General features: G+C 47.6%; 1 protein-coding gene across 1 annotated transcript in view; it reads left to right on the top strand.

The window, feature by feature from the left end:
* The window catches only part of LRP4 (LDL receptor related protein 4), a 90,746-nt gene that overhangs the window by 57,985 nt on the left and 15,568 nt on the right, over positions 1–17,193 (top strand). Inside the window, exons 6-18 of the mRNA XM_086462997.1 lie at positions 1,418–1,546; positions 1,890–2,009; positions 2,142–2,267; positions 6,669–6,794; positions 7,242–7,376; positions 7,545–7,670; positions 9,591–9,821; positions 10,121–10,277; positions 10,619–10,836; positions 14,024–14,200; positions 14,757–14,879; positions 15,586–15,794; positions 16,417–16,498. Coding sequence (XP_086319123.1) covers positions 1,418–1,546; positions 1,890–2,009; positions 2,142–2,267; positions 6,669–6,794; positions 7,242–7,376; positions 7,545–7,670; positions 9,591–9,821; positions 10,121–10,277; positions 10,619–10,836; positions 14,024–14,200; positions 14,757–14,879; positions 15,586–15,794; positions 16,417–16,498 — 1,959 coding nt within the window. The remainder of the gene's footprint in view (positions 1–1,417; positions 1,547–1,889; positions 2,010–2,141; positions 2,268–6,668; positions 6,795–7,241; positions 7,377–7,544; positions 7,671–9,590; positions 9,822–10,120; positions 10,278–10,618; positions 10,837–14,023; positions 14,201–14,756; positions 14,880–15,585; positions 15,795–16,416; positions 16,499–17,193) is intronic.

The following is a 17,193-nucleotide window of genomic DNA, read 5'->3' as shown; positions in this document are numbered from 1 at the left end:
ACTGGTACCCCTGCTTCTCTGAGCTGGAATGCTTCTTCAGTCCTGGCTGGCAGTTGGCTCTCTAAGACATATTTAAGTAACTTACTAAGAAGCTGAGTTTGGCTACCTCACTTTCTCTTACCTCCCTCCGTGTGGTTGTCATCTTTTCCTTGTCTTCAATCCTGCATCAAGGACAAGGTGGGACTACACTGTTCTTTTTCGTGTGTTTTTTCTCCCCCTTTTTTTTTTTTTCTTTTTTTTTTTTTTTGAGGGGTGTGTGTGTTTCTTTTGGGGATGTGTTATAATTGCATCACGCATGAGAATTTAAGTCACTGACTTAACTTTCTCCTCAAGGAGACCCAAACACTCCTTTTGGGCTCCTTTGGTGAGGCATATTTAACACACATTTTAGTATCTAGCCACTGGCTACTTGCTGAACTAAAGCTCTAACTGCACGCCTCCAGGCTGTTCCCACTACTTCAGGTTGGAGAGGCAGATGTAGTTCACTTCCCAGGCTGTCAGTCTTTCTTTTCCCTTTTGTTTAGTGGATTTATTTTCGGACCTCCTCAGCTGAAGACTCATATGCCTGAAACATGCAGTTCATTCTCTGGACAGTACAAGAAGGGGTGTCAGATTCTGTTGTGTGGGACTCAAAATACTTTCCATCCCTTCCCATGTAGTGTACTGTTGCACAGAGAACAGTGGGCAAATCTTTGACTATATAAGTTTGAGCTTCGCTCAGTCATCTGTCTGGCAGTGCTCCTTACTGATAAGGCATGGTTTGTTTATGACAGCTTGAGAGGAAAGGGAGTGGGGGAATCCTCAAAGATCAGGTGCAGACTTGGGCACCTTGCTGCTTGCTGGCTTCCTTTGGTCTTCAGGTGCTTATGTTTGTTAAAATTTTAAAGGAATCATTCCATACCTTGCATTCTGACATGCCTCTCCTTAATATAGAGCTACCCCAAAGGGTATCTTTATTTTTCCATCTGTTTTTGTATCTACCTTTTTCAGGTTTAATAAACAATTTAAACACTTCCTGGAGGGCACTAAGACAGTGTATCAAGCATAAGGTGGAAGGTGACACTCTTGGATCCTTTTTGCTGCTTTCCCATCAACACTTCCTTCCTCATAACTGTTTCCTTCTGTGGAACTTGGTGGCCCTTGAAAAGTTAGTGTTTATAGACTAACATCCTGTGTGTTTTTTTTTTTTTTTTAAATTATTTTTAGTGGATTGTCTGCACAGGTTCTATATATAGGTTTACCCTGCCCCTCAGTGAAGCACAAACAGCATTTAAGTTCCTCTAAGTAATACAAGTCATGCAGACACATGCAGCAAACAACACCTTTCCATTGAATACTTACTAGTCCATTACTAGACTGAGAAGGTTGCATTTAAACTGGGTTATGCCCTGTCACCTCAGGCATTTTTTCTTGTTAGCATCAGATGTTCCAGCTGCCACCTGCAGCTTGGAGGAGTTCCAGTGTGCGTATGGACGCTGCATATTGGACATCTACCACTGTGATGGCGACGATGACTGTGGGGACTGGTCTGATGAATCTGACTGCTGTAAGTTAGTGCGGGGTGATATACTGGTACAAGCATCTGAGTTGCAAACCTAAACTGATTTTGCATTGGCTGGAGAGGGGTTGCAGTGTAGACAGCCATCTAATTGTTCACACATACGCTGGCTCTTTCATTTTTATTATTTTTTTTTAATTTGGTAAAGTGAGAATAGTGATGGGAACTCTATAGTCAGCACACTTCTGCGAACAGGAGTTAAAGCAGTTTCCAGGAGGAGTCTCTTCAGGACTAAGTTCCACAACAGTGGAGTGTAAGGGTGGCACTGAGGGGCTTTGGGGATGTTACGCTGGTCTGAGTTTGCTCTTTATATTCTTTACCATCTCTGCAGCATCTCACCAGCCTTGTCGCTCTGGAGAGTTCATGTGCAACAGTGGCCTGTGCATTAACGCTGGCTGGAGGTGTGATGGAGACTTCGACTGTGATGACCAGTCAGATGAGAGGAACTGCAGTGAGTGCTGGGAACTGGTGGAAGCACTCAGTTTCTGCAGATGCAAAAGAGTGTTTGGGACTGTTATCTTTGGAATTGGGTCTCTTCTGATCCTTCTTGCTCATCTAATGTTCTTTTTTTTTTGTCCCTCAGCTACATCTATGTGCACAGCTGATCAGTTCCGCTGTAAGTCAGGGCGCTGTGTCCGTCTGTCCTGGCGTTGTGATGGGGAAGATGACTGCTCTGACAACAGTGATGAGGAGAACTGTGAGAACACAGGTTTGGCCTGCTACCTTGCTGCTTTGTAGCTAATGTTTCCGTCCTGGAGGTAATAGGTAGTGAAGTCTCTTTTGGATTGCTTCACTGGGTTCAGCCTAGATTTTCTGTCCTTCCCAGAGAATGGGATCTATAGGCTATCTTTATATGCTTGAAACAAGTGCAGGTCTTTGTGCTTCAACTAAGTGATGGTGTTTTCTGGTCAAACATCAGATCCCCGTGTCTTCCTATCCTGTCCCTACACTGTTAATTACCACAGAGCTCTGAGACAATTCCATTCAAACTTAGAAACACTAATAGTGTGCAAAGTTGCTACCTTTGTCAAGTGGACTGTGTCTAACTCATGCCTTCTAGATAGTTCTGGGTAGCTTTCATGTTGCCTTGTGAAACTGCCAAGCAATTCTAGCAGGCAGTGGAACAAAAAGGGCATTTTGTGGAAATGAAGGATAAAGCCTTTGTTTTAGAGTTTAAGGTTGTCAGCTTCCCACTTAGATATTTGCTCAGGAGTCTTTCTTTCTCTTTCTAGTAATTATTTTGTATATAGCCGTTCTCTTATGTAATAGTGGTTACGGAGAAGGGGAGGGTTTCAAGAGACCCTAGTGTTATAGTAGGATTCAAGGAATGTCTAGAATCTTCTGTTTTCCTTAAGTCCTTCAGGATGTCTGTAGGCCTTGTTGAGGAATAATGTGTACTAATCCATGAATTCATTCCAGTGAGTGGAGTCCAGCTGTGCATACTGACCCTTCTGGATCAGTGTATTTTAAACAGTGGGTTTAGGGGTGACAAAAGGGATTTGTGAAACTGTACCCCCTGTTTGGACCTGTTGAGCAGGGGAGAGTGGGTGTTCTACAAGGACAGCTGAGCTCAGAGGACCTGGAGAGGCACGCTTTGTAGCCATTTGAGAGCAGCTGCTCTAGATTGGTCAGCTGTCACGAGCACCAGTGTGCACGAGAGATAGTGGTGATCCTGGAAAAAGCAATTGTGCTTAAAGACAAGCCAGTAACCTTGTTTCCTCATCTTGATAACAAAGGTTATTTAGAGGTACTGAAAGAACAGTTGTCAACCAGAAGTCAATTCAAACTTACAGAGCCACCGAAATTCAACCACTCCACCTCAAACCAAACTCAGCTGTTGTTAGTGTAAGCTGTGCAGTTCTGCATTAGGTCTATGGTGATAGTCAGCAGGTAAAAATTAACTCGGGGCTTCCAAGCAGAATGTCTGCTGTCTCAATGTCTGTAGCAAGAGTTAAAACCCTGTGTCACCTTTTGGTTTTAGAGCAGAATTATATTTATATTAGCCATGGAGAGAAGATTCCTAGAATAGTAGAAGATCAGCTGATTTAAGGATCTTTGTGTTCGATATGACAAATGCAGTCCAAGTTTCAGAATCCTTCATATAAAGTATTCACAGAATCACAGAATGGTAGGGGTTGGAAGGGACCTCTGGAGATCATCTAGTCCAACCCCCCCTGCCAAAGCAGGTTTGCCTAGAGCAGGTTGCACAGGACTGCATCCAGGCAGGTCTTGAATATCTCCAGGAAGGGAGACTTCACAACCTCCCTGGGCAGCCTGTTCCAGTGCTCTGTCACCCTCAGAGCAAAGAAGTTCCTCCTCATGTTGAGGTGGAACCTCCTGTGCTCCAGTTTGTGCCCGTTGCCTTGTCCTGTCACTGGGCACCACTGAAAAGAGCCTGGCCCCATCCTCTTGACAGCGACCCTTTAGATATTTGTAAGTGTTGATAAAGTCTCCTCTCAGTCTTCTCCAGGCTAAGGAGCCCCAGGTCTCTCAGCCTTTCTTCATAGGAGAGATGCTCCAGTCCCCTCATCATCTTAGTAGCCCTCTGCTGGACTCTCTCCAGTAGTTCCCTGTCCTTCTTGAACTGAGGGGCCCAGAACTGGGCCCAGCACTCCAGGTGTGGCCTCACCAGAGCAGAGTAGAGGGGGAGAATAACCTCCCTTGACCTGCTGGCCACACTCTTCTTAATGCACCCCAGGATGCCATTGGCCTTCTTGGCCACAAGGGCCCATTGCTGGCTCATGGTTCATTTGCTGCCCACCAAAACTACCAGGTCCTTCTCCTCAGAGCTGCTCTCTAGCAGGTCAACCCAGCTTGTACTAGTGCATAGGATTATTCCTCCCCAAGTGCAGGACCCTAGACTTGCCCTTATTGAACCTCGTTAGGTTCCTCTCTGCCCAGCTCTCCAGCCTGTCCAGGTCTCACTGAATGGCAGCACAGCCCTCTGGCATGTCAGCCACTCCTGCCAGTTTTGTGTCATCAGCAAGCTGGCTGAGGGTGCACTCTGTCCCTACATCCAGGACATTCATTGTTGATGAATACGTTGAATAAGGCTGGACCCAGTACTGACCCCTGGGGAACACCGCTAGCCACAGGCCTCCAACTAGACTCAGCACCACTGATCAAAACTCTCTGGGCTCTGTCCTTCAGCCAGTTCTCAATCCACCTCACAGTCCACTCGTCTATCCCACACTTCCTAAGTTACCTATGAGGATGCGGTGGGAGACTGTCAAAAGCTTTGATAAAGTTGAGGTTGACAACATCCACTGCTTTCCCGTCATCCACCCAGCCAGCCATGCCATCATAGAAGGCTATCAGGTTGGTCAGGCATGATTTCCCCTTGGTGAATCCATGCTGACTACTGCTGATAATCTTCTTTTCCTCCAACTGTCTAGAAATAACAGCCAGAACAAGCTGTTCCATCACCTTTCCAGGCATGGAGGTGAGGCTGACTGGCTGTAGTTCCCCGGATCCTCCTTTTTGAAGACTGGAGAGCCGTTGGCTTTCCTCCAGTCCTCAGGCACCTCTCTTGTCCTCCATGACCTGTCAAAGATGATGGAGAGCGGCATAGCAATGACATCTGCCAGGTCCCTCAGCACTCATGGGTGCATCCCATTGGGGCCCATGGATTTTTTTGAGTGTCCAGTCGGGCTAGGAGATCCCTAACCCAATCCTCCTTGACCAAGGGGCAGTCTTCCTTCCTCTGGACTTCCTTTCCTACATTCAAGGTCTGGGATTCCTGAGGACCAGCCTTAGCAGTGAAGACTGAGACAAAGAAGGCATTCAGTAACTCTGCCTTCTCTGTATCCTCCGTCACCAGGGACACCTGCCTTATTCAGCAAGGGGCTGACATTTTCCCTGGTCTTCCTTTTGCTACCGATGTATTTGAAGAATCCCTTCTTGTTGTCTTTGATGTCCCTAGCCATGCTTAATTCCAAGTGGGCCTTAGCCTTCCTCATTGCATCCCTGCATACACTGACAACATTCCTATATTCCTCACAAGTGGCCAGTCCCTTTTTCCACGTGTTGTAAACTTCCTTCTTCCCTTTGAGTGTTTCCCAAAGCTCCTTGCTCATCCAAGCAGGCCTTCTGCTTCCTTGGCTCGATTTCTTCCTCGTAGGAATGCATTGCTTTTGGGCTTGGAGCAAGTGGTGCTTGAATAACAACCAGCTCTCTTGGGCCCCCCTACCTTCTAGAACCGCAGCCCAGGGGATCCTTCTGAGTAGGTCTCTGAAGTTGCTGTTCTCTGAAAAGTGAATTGACATGTGATTTGGTTTTATGTTCCCAATTGGTGTGTGTTTTAGTTTTGATTTGTGCTTGTTAATCTCACAACTACCGTTTTCCATGCTACTTACAGGCAGTCTGCCAATCTAATTGTTTGTTTGCTGATAACTGTATTGCCTGTTGTCTTTCTAGAATTATCAGAGGGTGATGATTTGGAAACCGCTAACCTGGTCAGCTTAAGAGGTACAAGAAATAAGAGGCAACAGGACAGTACAGTTATTGCTGAAGAAAAAATCACATTGTCAAAATCTCTGCAAAGAGTATTACTTTACTTACAAGAATTCTGTAGAGTCTCCCTGCCAACAACAGAAGTTGAAGCATGTAGCTCATGTGTGAAATCCTGTTGCCTGAGTTCAGATTTCAAGGATGCATGTAAATCTCATTCCAAGTCTGTCACAGTACAGTTAGGGCTGGACAAGATGCTCGTTCCTAGGCAGGTTTAAGATCCGTAGCCATGCTGGAGTGACATGCCAGTTGATTAAAGCGAGGAACTGACTTCTTTCTTTCACATGCTGAGTAGGGTTGTGGAATCTGGAACCAAAAGGAACTAAGCTAGGACCTTCCAGTCACTCTGTGAGAAACTAAATAGCTGAACTTCCCAATAAGCAACTTTGGACTTACTCTGGAGGACAATTCACAGGTCTCCAAATCAGCATAAAGATATGTGGAGCAGTAAGGAATGCAAGATGAGCTGAATTCAAGGAAAGAGGAACTCATGGATTTGTGCTCATATGTAAAGTTTGTAACAAATCTTAGAAAATGTTCTGTATCCTTTTCTTCACCCTGACTGAAGCTGCGGTGTGCTTACTTTTCCCTTCTATTGCAGGGACCCCTCAGTGTGCCCCAGACCAGTTCCTGTGTGGGAATGGGCGTTGTATTGGCCAGCGGAAGCTGTGCAATGGAGCAAATGATTGTGGAGACGGCAGTGATGAGAACCCGCATCAAAACTGCCGTAAGTCCTCCAAGCTCAGTCTTAAATATAAATGGAGACACTGTCATGTGTGGGACTCTTATCTAGTGTTGCTGAAGGATGTGTGTAAGGAAGAAAGGCTGGGCTGTGGGAGAGAGTTGAAAACTGAGGGGAAAAAAGGTCTTTGGTGGCTTCGCCAATTACCTACTCCAGACAAGGAATAATGGGGAGAAGATTATGATCTCTGGTATCAAAGTTTTTCTGCAGAGATAGTGAATCCTAAAAGCATATTAATCTGAGCTTCGTTGTGCCCTTTAGTTGTGACCTGCAGGGGAGAGTTCCGACTGCAAAGTGACAGCTTCCGGCACAGCCTGTGTCTTCCCCATCTTGCTCGGCCTGTTCTGAAGGGTGACTGCTGCCTAACAGCTGAGGACACAAGCAGCTGCCTGGTGGTTTCAGCTCAGTTGTCTTCACATGTTCCTTTTGCAGGTCCACGAACAGGGGAGGAGAACTGCAATGTGAACAATGGTGGCTGTGCTCAGAAGTGCCAGATGGTACGAGGGATGGTGCAGTGCACCTGCCACACAGGTTATAGGCTTCTGGAAGATGGCCGATCATGCCAAGGTGGGTTTTTGGAGCAGTAGCCTCCTCCCTGCTGCTTTGATGTGCTTGAAGTTGATGGTTATGATAGGGTGCAAATCAGAGCATGAAAGCAGAAGCAAGCTATCGGTGAAATTGCCTGGCTTGTTGATGATCTAATGGTAGCGTTCTCCTTTTGTCTGTAATATGCAGATGTGAATGAATGTGCTGAGGAAGGTTACTGCAGCCAAGGCTGTACCAACAGTGAAGGAGGCTTCCAGTGCTGGTGTGAGCAAGGCTATGAACTGAGACCTGACAAGCGTAGCTGCAAAGCTCTAGGTAAAGTGGAGTTCAGCCTTATTCTGGTGTGTATGTGTTGGATCAGTTCTCATAATTTTGTCTCTAGTGCTTCATTGGCCACATTATGGTGCTTACCAAGCCAACCTGTGAGGAAAAGGAAGTACCTGGATTTGTATTAGGTATGCCCAGGTTGTTGGTGAATACCTGTGAAAGTTTTGTGTGATTTTGACCACAGATAGATAGAATCATAGAATCATTAGGTTGGAATAGACCTCTAAGATCATCAATTCCAGCTGTCTACCTAATACCACCATACCCACTAAACCATGTCTAGAAGCAATACATCAACACATTCTTTAAATATCTCCAGGGATTGTGACTCCACTACTTCCCTGGGCAGCCTGTTCCAATCTTTGACAATCCTTTTGATGAAGAAGTTTTCCTAATGTCCAATCTAAACCTCCTGTGGCACAACTTGAGGCCATTTCCTCTTGTCCTATAGCTCGTTACTTGGGAGAAGAGACAGACGCCCACCTGGCTACAACCTCCTTTCAGGTAGTTGTAAAGAGCAATAAGGTCTCCCCTCAGCCTCCTCTTTTTCAGACTAAACAACCTCAGTTCCCTCAGCCGCTCCTCCTAAGACCTGTTCTTCAGGCCTTCACCAGCTTCGTTGCCCTTCTCTGGACATGCTCCAGTACCTCAGTGTCCTCCTTGTAATGAGGGGCCCCAAACTGAATGCAGTATTCAAGGTGCAGCCTCACCAGTGCTGAGTAGGGGAGCACAATCACCTCCCTACTCCTGCTGGCCACACTGTTTCTGATACAGGCCAGGATGCTGTTGGCCTTCTTGGCCACCTGGGCACACTGCTGGCTCATGTTCAGCCGGCTGTCAACCAATACCCTCAGGTCCTTTTCAGCCGGGCAGCTTTCCAGCCACACTTCCCCAAGCCTGTAGCGTTTCATGGGGTTATTGTGATCCAAGTGCAGGACCCAGTGCTTGGCCTTGTTGAACCTCGTACAATTGACCTCAGCCCACCAATCTAGCCTGTCCAGATCCCTCTGCAGAGCCTCCCTATGCTCGAGCAAATCAACACTCTCACCCAATTTAGTGTCGTCTGCAAACTTATCGAGGAGGCACTCAATCACCTCATCCAGATACTTCACTCTTTCCTTTCCCTGCCATCAGGACGGCCCTTGCCTTCTTTTCATAGTCCCTTGTCATTCCTGGTGACCCAGACCCTGGAACAAAAACAACCTCTTGCCTCTGTCTCTGTTCAGGAAGTGTCTTAGCCTTTCCAGTCAGGAGGTTGTATCACACTTCCTTGTGGTTTGACCCTTGGTGCTGGTCACCGGTCCTGAATGCTGTGAGTGGCTGCTGTATGGACATCTGCTCTTTTTAAGGGCTCTAATGTAGGAGCTGAGGAATTATAAATTTCATTTAAAGAATTAGAACTTCGTTAGGAATTCCCCTAATCAAATCCATAAAGGATGTTGATATTGGTTGGTTGGCTTGTTTGGTTTTGGTTTGGGTTTTTTTTTGTTGTTTTTCCTTTGCAGTGGAAGTACCTGCTGAGTTTATATCTGACTGAGGCAGATTTTAACTGTCTTGTCTGTGGTAGAAGATATGGTACAGCATGTGTATTTATATGGCTAGGAGATTGATATAGGAAAAGTGGCTGCCTAGTGGTATGGTTTCAGAGGTTGAGGTGAGGTGGGCTTAGGTGGGCCCTAATGATCACTTCTTGCAGAGTGAATTTTTGCCAAAAGCTTTAAAACTGCTCGTCTTTGAGTTAGGACTGTGTGTTGAGGACGTGAAAACAGCTCTCTGGAGTGTTTTGCATTTGGGAGTTGATTTCTTGCTGCCAGTATTGCAGAACTATGTTCTGGGACTTGGTGCAGAGGGAATAGTAGGCAAGACCCTGTCAAAGTACTCTAATGCTGTCTTCCTGTATGTTCTCAGGGCCAGAGCCAGTGCTGCTCTTTGCCAATAGAATTGATATCCGACAAGTGTTGCCTCATCGCTCAGAGTACACGCTGCTTCTGAACAACCTGGAAAATGCCATTGCCCTTGACTTCCACCACAGCAAGGAGCTGGTGTTTTGGTCTGATGTCACTCTCGATCGCATCATGAGGGCCAATCTGAATGGTAGCAATGTGGAAGAGGTGGTTTCCACAGGGCTGGAGAGCCCAGGTGCGTCACCACAAAAAAGGCAAAAGCTTGGGGACTGACCATGGTTGTGAAAATAGGGGTGGGTAAGGAGAAAAGTGGGTACTCAGCATTCAAAATGGAGTGCGTCTTCCTGAGCAAGGGGATGGGTTGGACGGAATGGATGTGAAATCAGTATCCCCCTGGAGTTAATCTTGGCTGATGGGGGAAGTGACAGGAGGACTGAATTGGGCCTCTTCTGAGGTGAGAGGGAAAGGGAACTATTTTTCTGAGTAGATCCTGCTCCTGGCTTCATTCCCTGCTTAATTCTTCTCTGGAGATAGGTGGACTTGCTATTGACTGGATCCATGACAAATTGTACTGGACAGACTCTGGAACATCTCGGATTGAAGTAGCAAACTTGGACGGCACTCACAGGAAAGTGCTTTTGTGGCAGAACCTGGAGAAGCCCCGAGCAATTGCCTTACATCCTATGGAGGGGTGAGTGAAAACATAGGACCCCAGTAAGTGCTCCATGAAAGTGTTTCCAGGCAAACACTGAAAACCCCATCCTTGGTTGCAAAGGCTGCCTCTGGGCTCAAGCCTTTATTTGGTAATGCCAGCTTGGGGAACCTGGCAATGCTGGGCAGCCTTCAGAGCCTTAATCCTATTCTGGGCCCTTCAGGTTTCACCGGCAGTGTTGTCTGACATATCCCATGGCTGTGACCCAGTCTCATGCTCGAGGGCACAGGACTGATACTGTTTTGCACTGATAGGGAGTGGTGCTGAGTGCAGTATGTGGGACATGAGTTTTCTAGCCTGTCTCTCCCTGCCTCCTCCAGCACTATCTACTGGACTGACTGGGGCAACACTCCCCGCATTGAGTATTCCAACATGGATGGCTCTAATCGGCGCATCATTGCGGATACACACCTCTTCTGGCCCAATGGCCTGACCATTGACTATGCAGGACATCGAATGTACTGGGTGGATGCTAAACATCATGTCATTGAGAGGGCTGACCTTGATGGGCGGAACAGGAAGGCTGTTATTAGCCAAGGTAAGTAACAGGGCTATGTATGGGGTGTGCTTTCTGCACTAAAGACGACAAGAGTAGCACAGTACTACTCTGAGTTTCAGAGCCACTGGCTCCTGCTTCTATGCTTGTCTCCTATTCTTTCACTCTGGGATGAATTCTGAAACCACAGAATCACAGACTGTTAGGGGTTGGAAGGGACCTCGAAAGATCATCTAGTCCAACCCCCCTGCCAGAGCAGGACCACCTAGAGTAGGTCACACAGGAACGTGTCCAGGCGGGTTTTGAATGTCTCCAGAGAAGGAGACTCCACAACCTCTCTGGGCAGCCAGGGCTCTGTCACCCTCACAATGAAAAAGTTTTTCCTTATGTTTACGTGGAACCTCCTAGGCTCCAGCTTGCACCCATTGCCCCTTGTCCTGTCATTGGACATCACCAAGAAGAGTCCGTCTCCATCCTCCTGACACTCGCCCTTTACGTATTTATAAACATCAATGAGGTCACCCCTCAGTCACCTCTTCTCCAAGCTCAAGAGACCCAGCTCCCTCAGCCTTTCATCATAAGGGAGATGTTCCACCCCCTTCATCACCTTTGTGGCTCTGTGCTGGACTCTTTCAAGCAGTTCCCTGTCCTTCTTGAACTGAAGGGCCCAGAACTGGACACACTATTCCAGATGCGGTCTCACCAGGGCAGAGGAGAGGGGGAGGAGAACCTCTCTCCACCTACTGACCACACCCCTTCTAAGACAGCCCAGGATGCCATTGGCCTTCTTGGCCAGGAGGGCACATTGCTGGCTCATGGTCATCCTGCTGTCCACCAGGACCCCCAGGTCCCTTTCCCCTACGCTACTCTCTAACAGCTCAGTCCCCAACCTGCACTGGTACATGGGGTTGTTCTTTCCCAGATGCAAGACTCTCACTTGCCCTTGTTGTATTTCATTCCATTTCTCCCCACCTAGCTCTCCAGCCTGGCTGGGTCCCACTGAATGGCAGCACAACCTTCTGGTGTGTCGGCCACTCCTCCCGGTTTTGTGTCATCCGCAAACCTGCTGACAGTGCACTCTGTTCCCTCATCCAGGTCACTGATGAATGTATTGAATAGTACTAGTCCCAGTACTGACCCCTGAGGGACTCCACTAGATACAGGCCTCCAACTAGACTGTCACATTGACCACAACTCTCTGACTTCTTTCCTTCAACCAATTCACAATCCACCTCACTACCCGATCATCCAGACCACGCTTCCTCAGTTTAGCTGTGAGGATGCTGTGGGAGACGGTGTCAAATGCTTTACTGAAATCAAGATAAACCACATCCACTGCACTCCCATCATCTGTCCACGTGGTTATGTCTTCGTAAAAGGCTATCAGGTTGGTCAAACATGACTTCCCCTTGGTGAAGCCATGTTGACTGCTCCTAATGACCCTCTTATCCTTGATATGCCTAGAGACAGCACCGAGGATAAGTTGTTCCACCCCTTTTCCAGGGTCCTTCTTCTTGCCCTTTTTGAAGACTGGAGTGACATTTGCTTCCCTCCACTCCTCAGGCACCTCTCCTCTTCCCCACAACTTACCAAAGATGATGGAGAGTGCTCCAGCAATGACTTCCACCAGCTCCCTCAGCACCTGCGGGTGCATCCCATCAGGGCCCATGGATTTATAGATGTCCAGCTTGCTTAATTGATCCCTACCCCGGTCCTCACCAACCAAGTCAAACTCCTCCTTTATCCTGACTTCCTCTGGGGCCTCAGGGGTCTGGGGCTCCTGAGGACAGTCTCCAGCAGTATAGACAGAGGCAAAGAAGGCCTTCAGTATCTCCGCCTTCTTTCTATCCTCGGTCACCAGGGCACCTGCCTCATTCAATAGTGGGCCTACATTGCCTCTAGTGTTAGATTTGTCTGCAACGTATTTGAAGAAGCCCTTTCTGTTGTCCTTGACCTCCCTTGCAAGGCTTAACTCCAAGGAGGCCTTAGCCTTCCTAGTTGCTTCCATATATCCTCTGACAACTATCTTACAGTCCTCCCAAGTGGCCATCGCCTCCTTCCAAGATCTGTAGGCCCCCTTCTTCCACTTGAGTTTGCCCATCAGTTCCCTCTTTAACCATGAGGGTTTCCTGGCTCCTTTTCTTGATTTCCTATCCACTGGGATGCTCTGATCTTGAGCTTGGAAGAAGCGGTCCTTGAATATAAACCAAGTCTCTTGGGCCCCTTTACTTTCTAGTACCCTGTCCCATGGGACTTCCCATAGCAATTGCTTGAAAAGGCCAACGTTGGCCCTGCTGAAGTCCAGGGTCATGATCCTGCTTGGCGTTCTGTTCTTACTGCACAAGATCCTGAACTCCACCATCTCATGATCACTGCAGCCAAGGCTGCCCTCAACCTTCACTGCTTCAACCAGACCCTGCTTGTTAGTGAGTATAAGATCTAGAAGCGCTCCTCTCCTAGTTGGCTCATCCACTATTTGCATCAAGAAATTATCATTGACGCACTGGAGGAGCCTCCTGGACTGTGAATGGCTAGCTGTACGGGCCTTCCAGCAACTATCTGGGTAGTTAAAATCCCCCATGAGTACCAGGGCCTGTGATTGTGAGGTTACTGTCAGCTGCCTGTAGAAGGCCTCATCCTGATCAGGTGGCCTGTCATAGACACCCACAACAGTATCTCCCGTGCTAGCCTGCCCCTTGATTCTCACCCACAAACTCTCAATCTGCTCCTCATCCACCCCTGGACAGAACTCCGTATTTTCTAGTTGCTCTCTCACATAAAGAGCGACTCCAACTCCCTGCCTTGTTGACCTGTCTCTCCTGAAAAGTATATAGCCATCCATGACCACATTCCAGTCACGTGAGCTGTCCCACCATGTCTCTGTAATTGCCACCAGATCATAACCCCTTGCTGCACACAGATTTCTAACTCCTCCTGTGTATTCCCCATGCTGCGTGCATTGGCATACAGGCCTTCAGGGAGCGAGCTGAGCACGCTGACTTCACCCTAGGGGGATGAGAGGCCTTCTGAGGCTGAACCACTGAGGGATGGGTTTTGCTACCCTGTCTTCAGTGGACAGGAGAGAGGAGTTGCGTATTAGTGTAAAATGGATTTAAGCAGGTTGACTGTGGCAAGGCCTAAGGGGCAGTGGAAAGAGCTTTCTCTTCTTTCTGCTAGTCTTGAGTCCCATTGGACCTGATTATAGCCCTGTGTTGGATGTCTATTACAGGGCTCCCGCACCCATTTGCTATCACCGTGTTTGAGGACAGTTTGTACTGGACAGACTGGCACACCAAGAGCATCAATAGTGCCAACAAATTCACAGGCAAGAACCAGGAGATCATCCGCAACAAACTCCACTTCCCTATGGACATCCACACACTGCATCCTCAGCGCCAGCCAGCAGGTAACTGCAGAGAGGGTAGAGACCCATTTGAGCCACTAGAAGACCTGCTGCCACTCACCACCTCACCCAGAGAGATGGCAAGCCTGAACCCAGCATACCGGCACATCGGCCACCTCCGTCCAGAGCTGTTGCAGAACTTGCTCCATCTGGTAGTTCAGACCCCGTAACGTGGTGTTAGGTGTTACCACAGCTCCCCCTGCTGACACGCGGGAGTAGAGATTTTTCAGAAGGAAGTACTTAATGCTTGTTTATGTAAGAGCTGTTTTGGGAAAGGGGAAAAAATCGTAAATGGGCACTAGTAATGACAGACGCCTTCTTTATTCCTCTTCAATTGCCATAATCTGCTCTATAAGTGCATTGAGTTAAATATTTTATTTTAAAATTAAGCCCTACAAATGGAGTTTGTGCTTCAGTTTATATGTTTCCTTATTCTCAATTAACTTCTGGGTAGATAAGTTATCTTATCCTTGCGGGTCTTGAACCTTGACTGGCGTTTTTCCTCTTTTTCTTTACTCTTTGCATTATGCGTCGTTTTTGTCTTTGGCTACTTGAGCAGGGAGAAACCGTTGTGGGACCAACAACGGGGGCTGTACTCACCTCTGCCTGCCAAGCAGCAAGGATTACACCTGCGCCTGTCCCACAGGTTTCCGCAAGACCAGCAGCCATGCCTGTGCCCAGAGTAAGTGAGGTGGGACCACAGCCTGCATGCTCAGATGTTCAGTGGGTGGCAGAGGGTTGGCAATGGCATTAAGCAGTAGCAGTTGCTTCCAAGGAGACTTAGCTGGATAGACTGAGTTGGTATCATTCAAGGCCCCACCTTTCTGATGTATTCCCCTGTTCTGCATTCCCATTGCCCTTACTAGGCTTGATGGGTGGGGGTGCAGAGAAGCTCCATCCTTGGGTCCTTGTTTCAGGGCTGCTATTGGTGCTATGCTACCTGTCACAGCTGATTGTTTCCCTTAAACTCCCATAGGAGCTGTGTCAGTGATGAACAAAGAATTCAGTCCTCTTGATTGCCACAGTTTCTCTTGGTTTGTAACCAAGTGGAAGAATTAGGCCTACTTCCAGATTCTCAAAAGCTATTCTCAAATAGCTATTTGATTTGGAGGAAGCTCTATGCCATTCTTTGAAGAATATGGTTGACACTGTTCCCTCAGCATAGCCTACGCCCAGGAGACAGTTCCCTACTACTCTGTTCTTCCCCACCCATCCACCTGACCCATCCCCCTGGTGATATTTTATTACCAGTAAAATCCTGGGCTGTGATCTGCCAGTGAGAGATGTTGTAAGTGGTTAAGGTTGGATATAACAGGGAATTGTCTGTGTCTATCACTGTGTTGTTGAACTTAGAGAAATTAAAAGAAGACCTTTCGACCTTTGATCAGGTCTTGACAAGTTCCTGCTTTTTGCCCGAAGGATGGACATCCGTCGGATCAGCTTTGACACAGATGACCTGTCAGATGATGTCATCCCCCTTGCTGATGTCCGTAGTGCTGTGGCTCTAGACTGGGACTCAAAGGATGACTATGTCTACTGGACAGATGTTAGCACCGACTCAATCAGCAGAGCAAAATGGGATGGATCGAGCCAGAAGGTACAGTGTTAACTACATGTGGAGGTCATCTAGCAAGGAGACTACTTGAGCATCAGATTTGAAGCCACTGGGATACACTGGCCTCCTAAGGAGCTGCAGTTCGTGCTGGATTTGTTTGTTAGTTTGCCTAGTTCTGGCTCGGAAGAGCCCTGAGATCACTGAACACTTCATATACAAGTTTGGTGTATGTTTCTGCTTGTATGGAAAACCTTGAATTGGGACACGAAGCATGTTGATTTGTAAGCTGTGGTCAATTCCTTTGTTGTAGCCCTAAAGTCTGAAAGGAAGAAGTATTAAACCCTCTGTTATGTACTATGTTTGGAACAAGAGCCACGCTCCTTGGGAAAGCTTTTTGCACGTGCCCTTAGGCCATTGTTGCCATAAATGAGGGGAACAGATTTCAAAGTTTGGAGTGGCAGTTTGAACAGACATGAAAAATAGGTGTTTCTCCAAATGTAAGACTTACTTGAACTTTTAAGTCCTTAATGCGCTCTCTTGTATGGCATTGCTGTGCTTGGGTTTTTGCCTTTTGAAAGTTAATGAGTTTTGTGAATGGGTAGTGCATTAGGCAAGTGCTAAGGTCTAATCTCACTAAGGATTTTTTCTTTTTGTTTTTATTTAGGTTGTAGTGGACACCAGCCTGGAAAGTCCAGCTGGACTGGCAATTGACTGGGTCACCAACAAGCTATACTGGACTGATGCAGGTACTGGGATCCTCTGCTTTACCTGTGCTTCTGTCTTCCTTGTTAGTCATGAAAACTCAAAAACAGCTAGGTAGTTCTGTCTGTCTCATTCCAAATTTGTCTGTTTCTGTCTAGCAAAAAATGGAGTTCTAGCTCTTGTACTTCTAACAAAGTTGGGGTTGAGGTGGAATCCTTAGTTTAATTCTCTTTGCAGTACCCCCATGTAATGGGTTTGCGTGGCAAGGTTTTGGTAGCAGGGGGTTACAGGGGTGGCTTCTGTGAGAAGCTGCTAGAAGTTTTCCCTATGTCCGATACAGCCTATGCCAGCTGGCTCTAAGATGGATCTACCGCTGGCCAAGGCCAAGCCAGTCAGTGACAGTGGTAGCGCCTCTGTGATAAAGTGTTTAAGAGGGGAAAAAAGTTACTGCACAGCAGTAGTTGCAGTGAGAGAGAGGAGTGAGAATATGTGAGAGAAATGTTTCTGCAGACATTAAGGTCAGTGAAGAAGGAGGGGGAGTTGGTGCTCCAGGTGCCAGAGCAGCAATTCGCCTGCAACCTGTGGTGAAGACCATGGTGAGGCAGGCTGTACCCCTGCAGCCCATGGGCAGTGGAGCAGGTATCTGCCTACACCCTGTGGAGGACCCCGTGCTGGAGTAGGTGGATGCCTGAAGGAAGTTGTGACCCTGTGGGAAGCCTGCACCGGAGCAGGCTCCTGA

This window comes from Leptosomus discolor, chromosome 3, assembly GCF_034619465.1.
Source record: "Leptosomus discolor isolate bLepDis1 chromosome 3, bLepDis1.hap2, whole genome shotgun sequence".
In the NCBI taxonomy this organism is placed as follows: Eukaryota; Metazoa; Chordata; class Aves; order Leptosomiformes; family Leptosomidae; genus Leptosomus; species Leptosomus discolor.
This window is presented reverse-complemented; position numbering and strand designations above follow the sequence as displayed.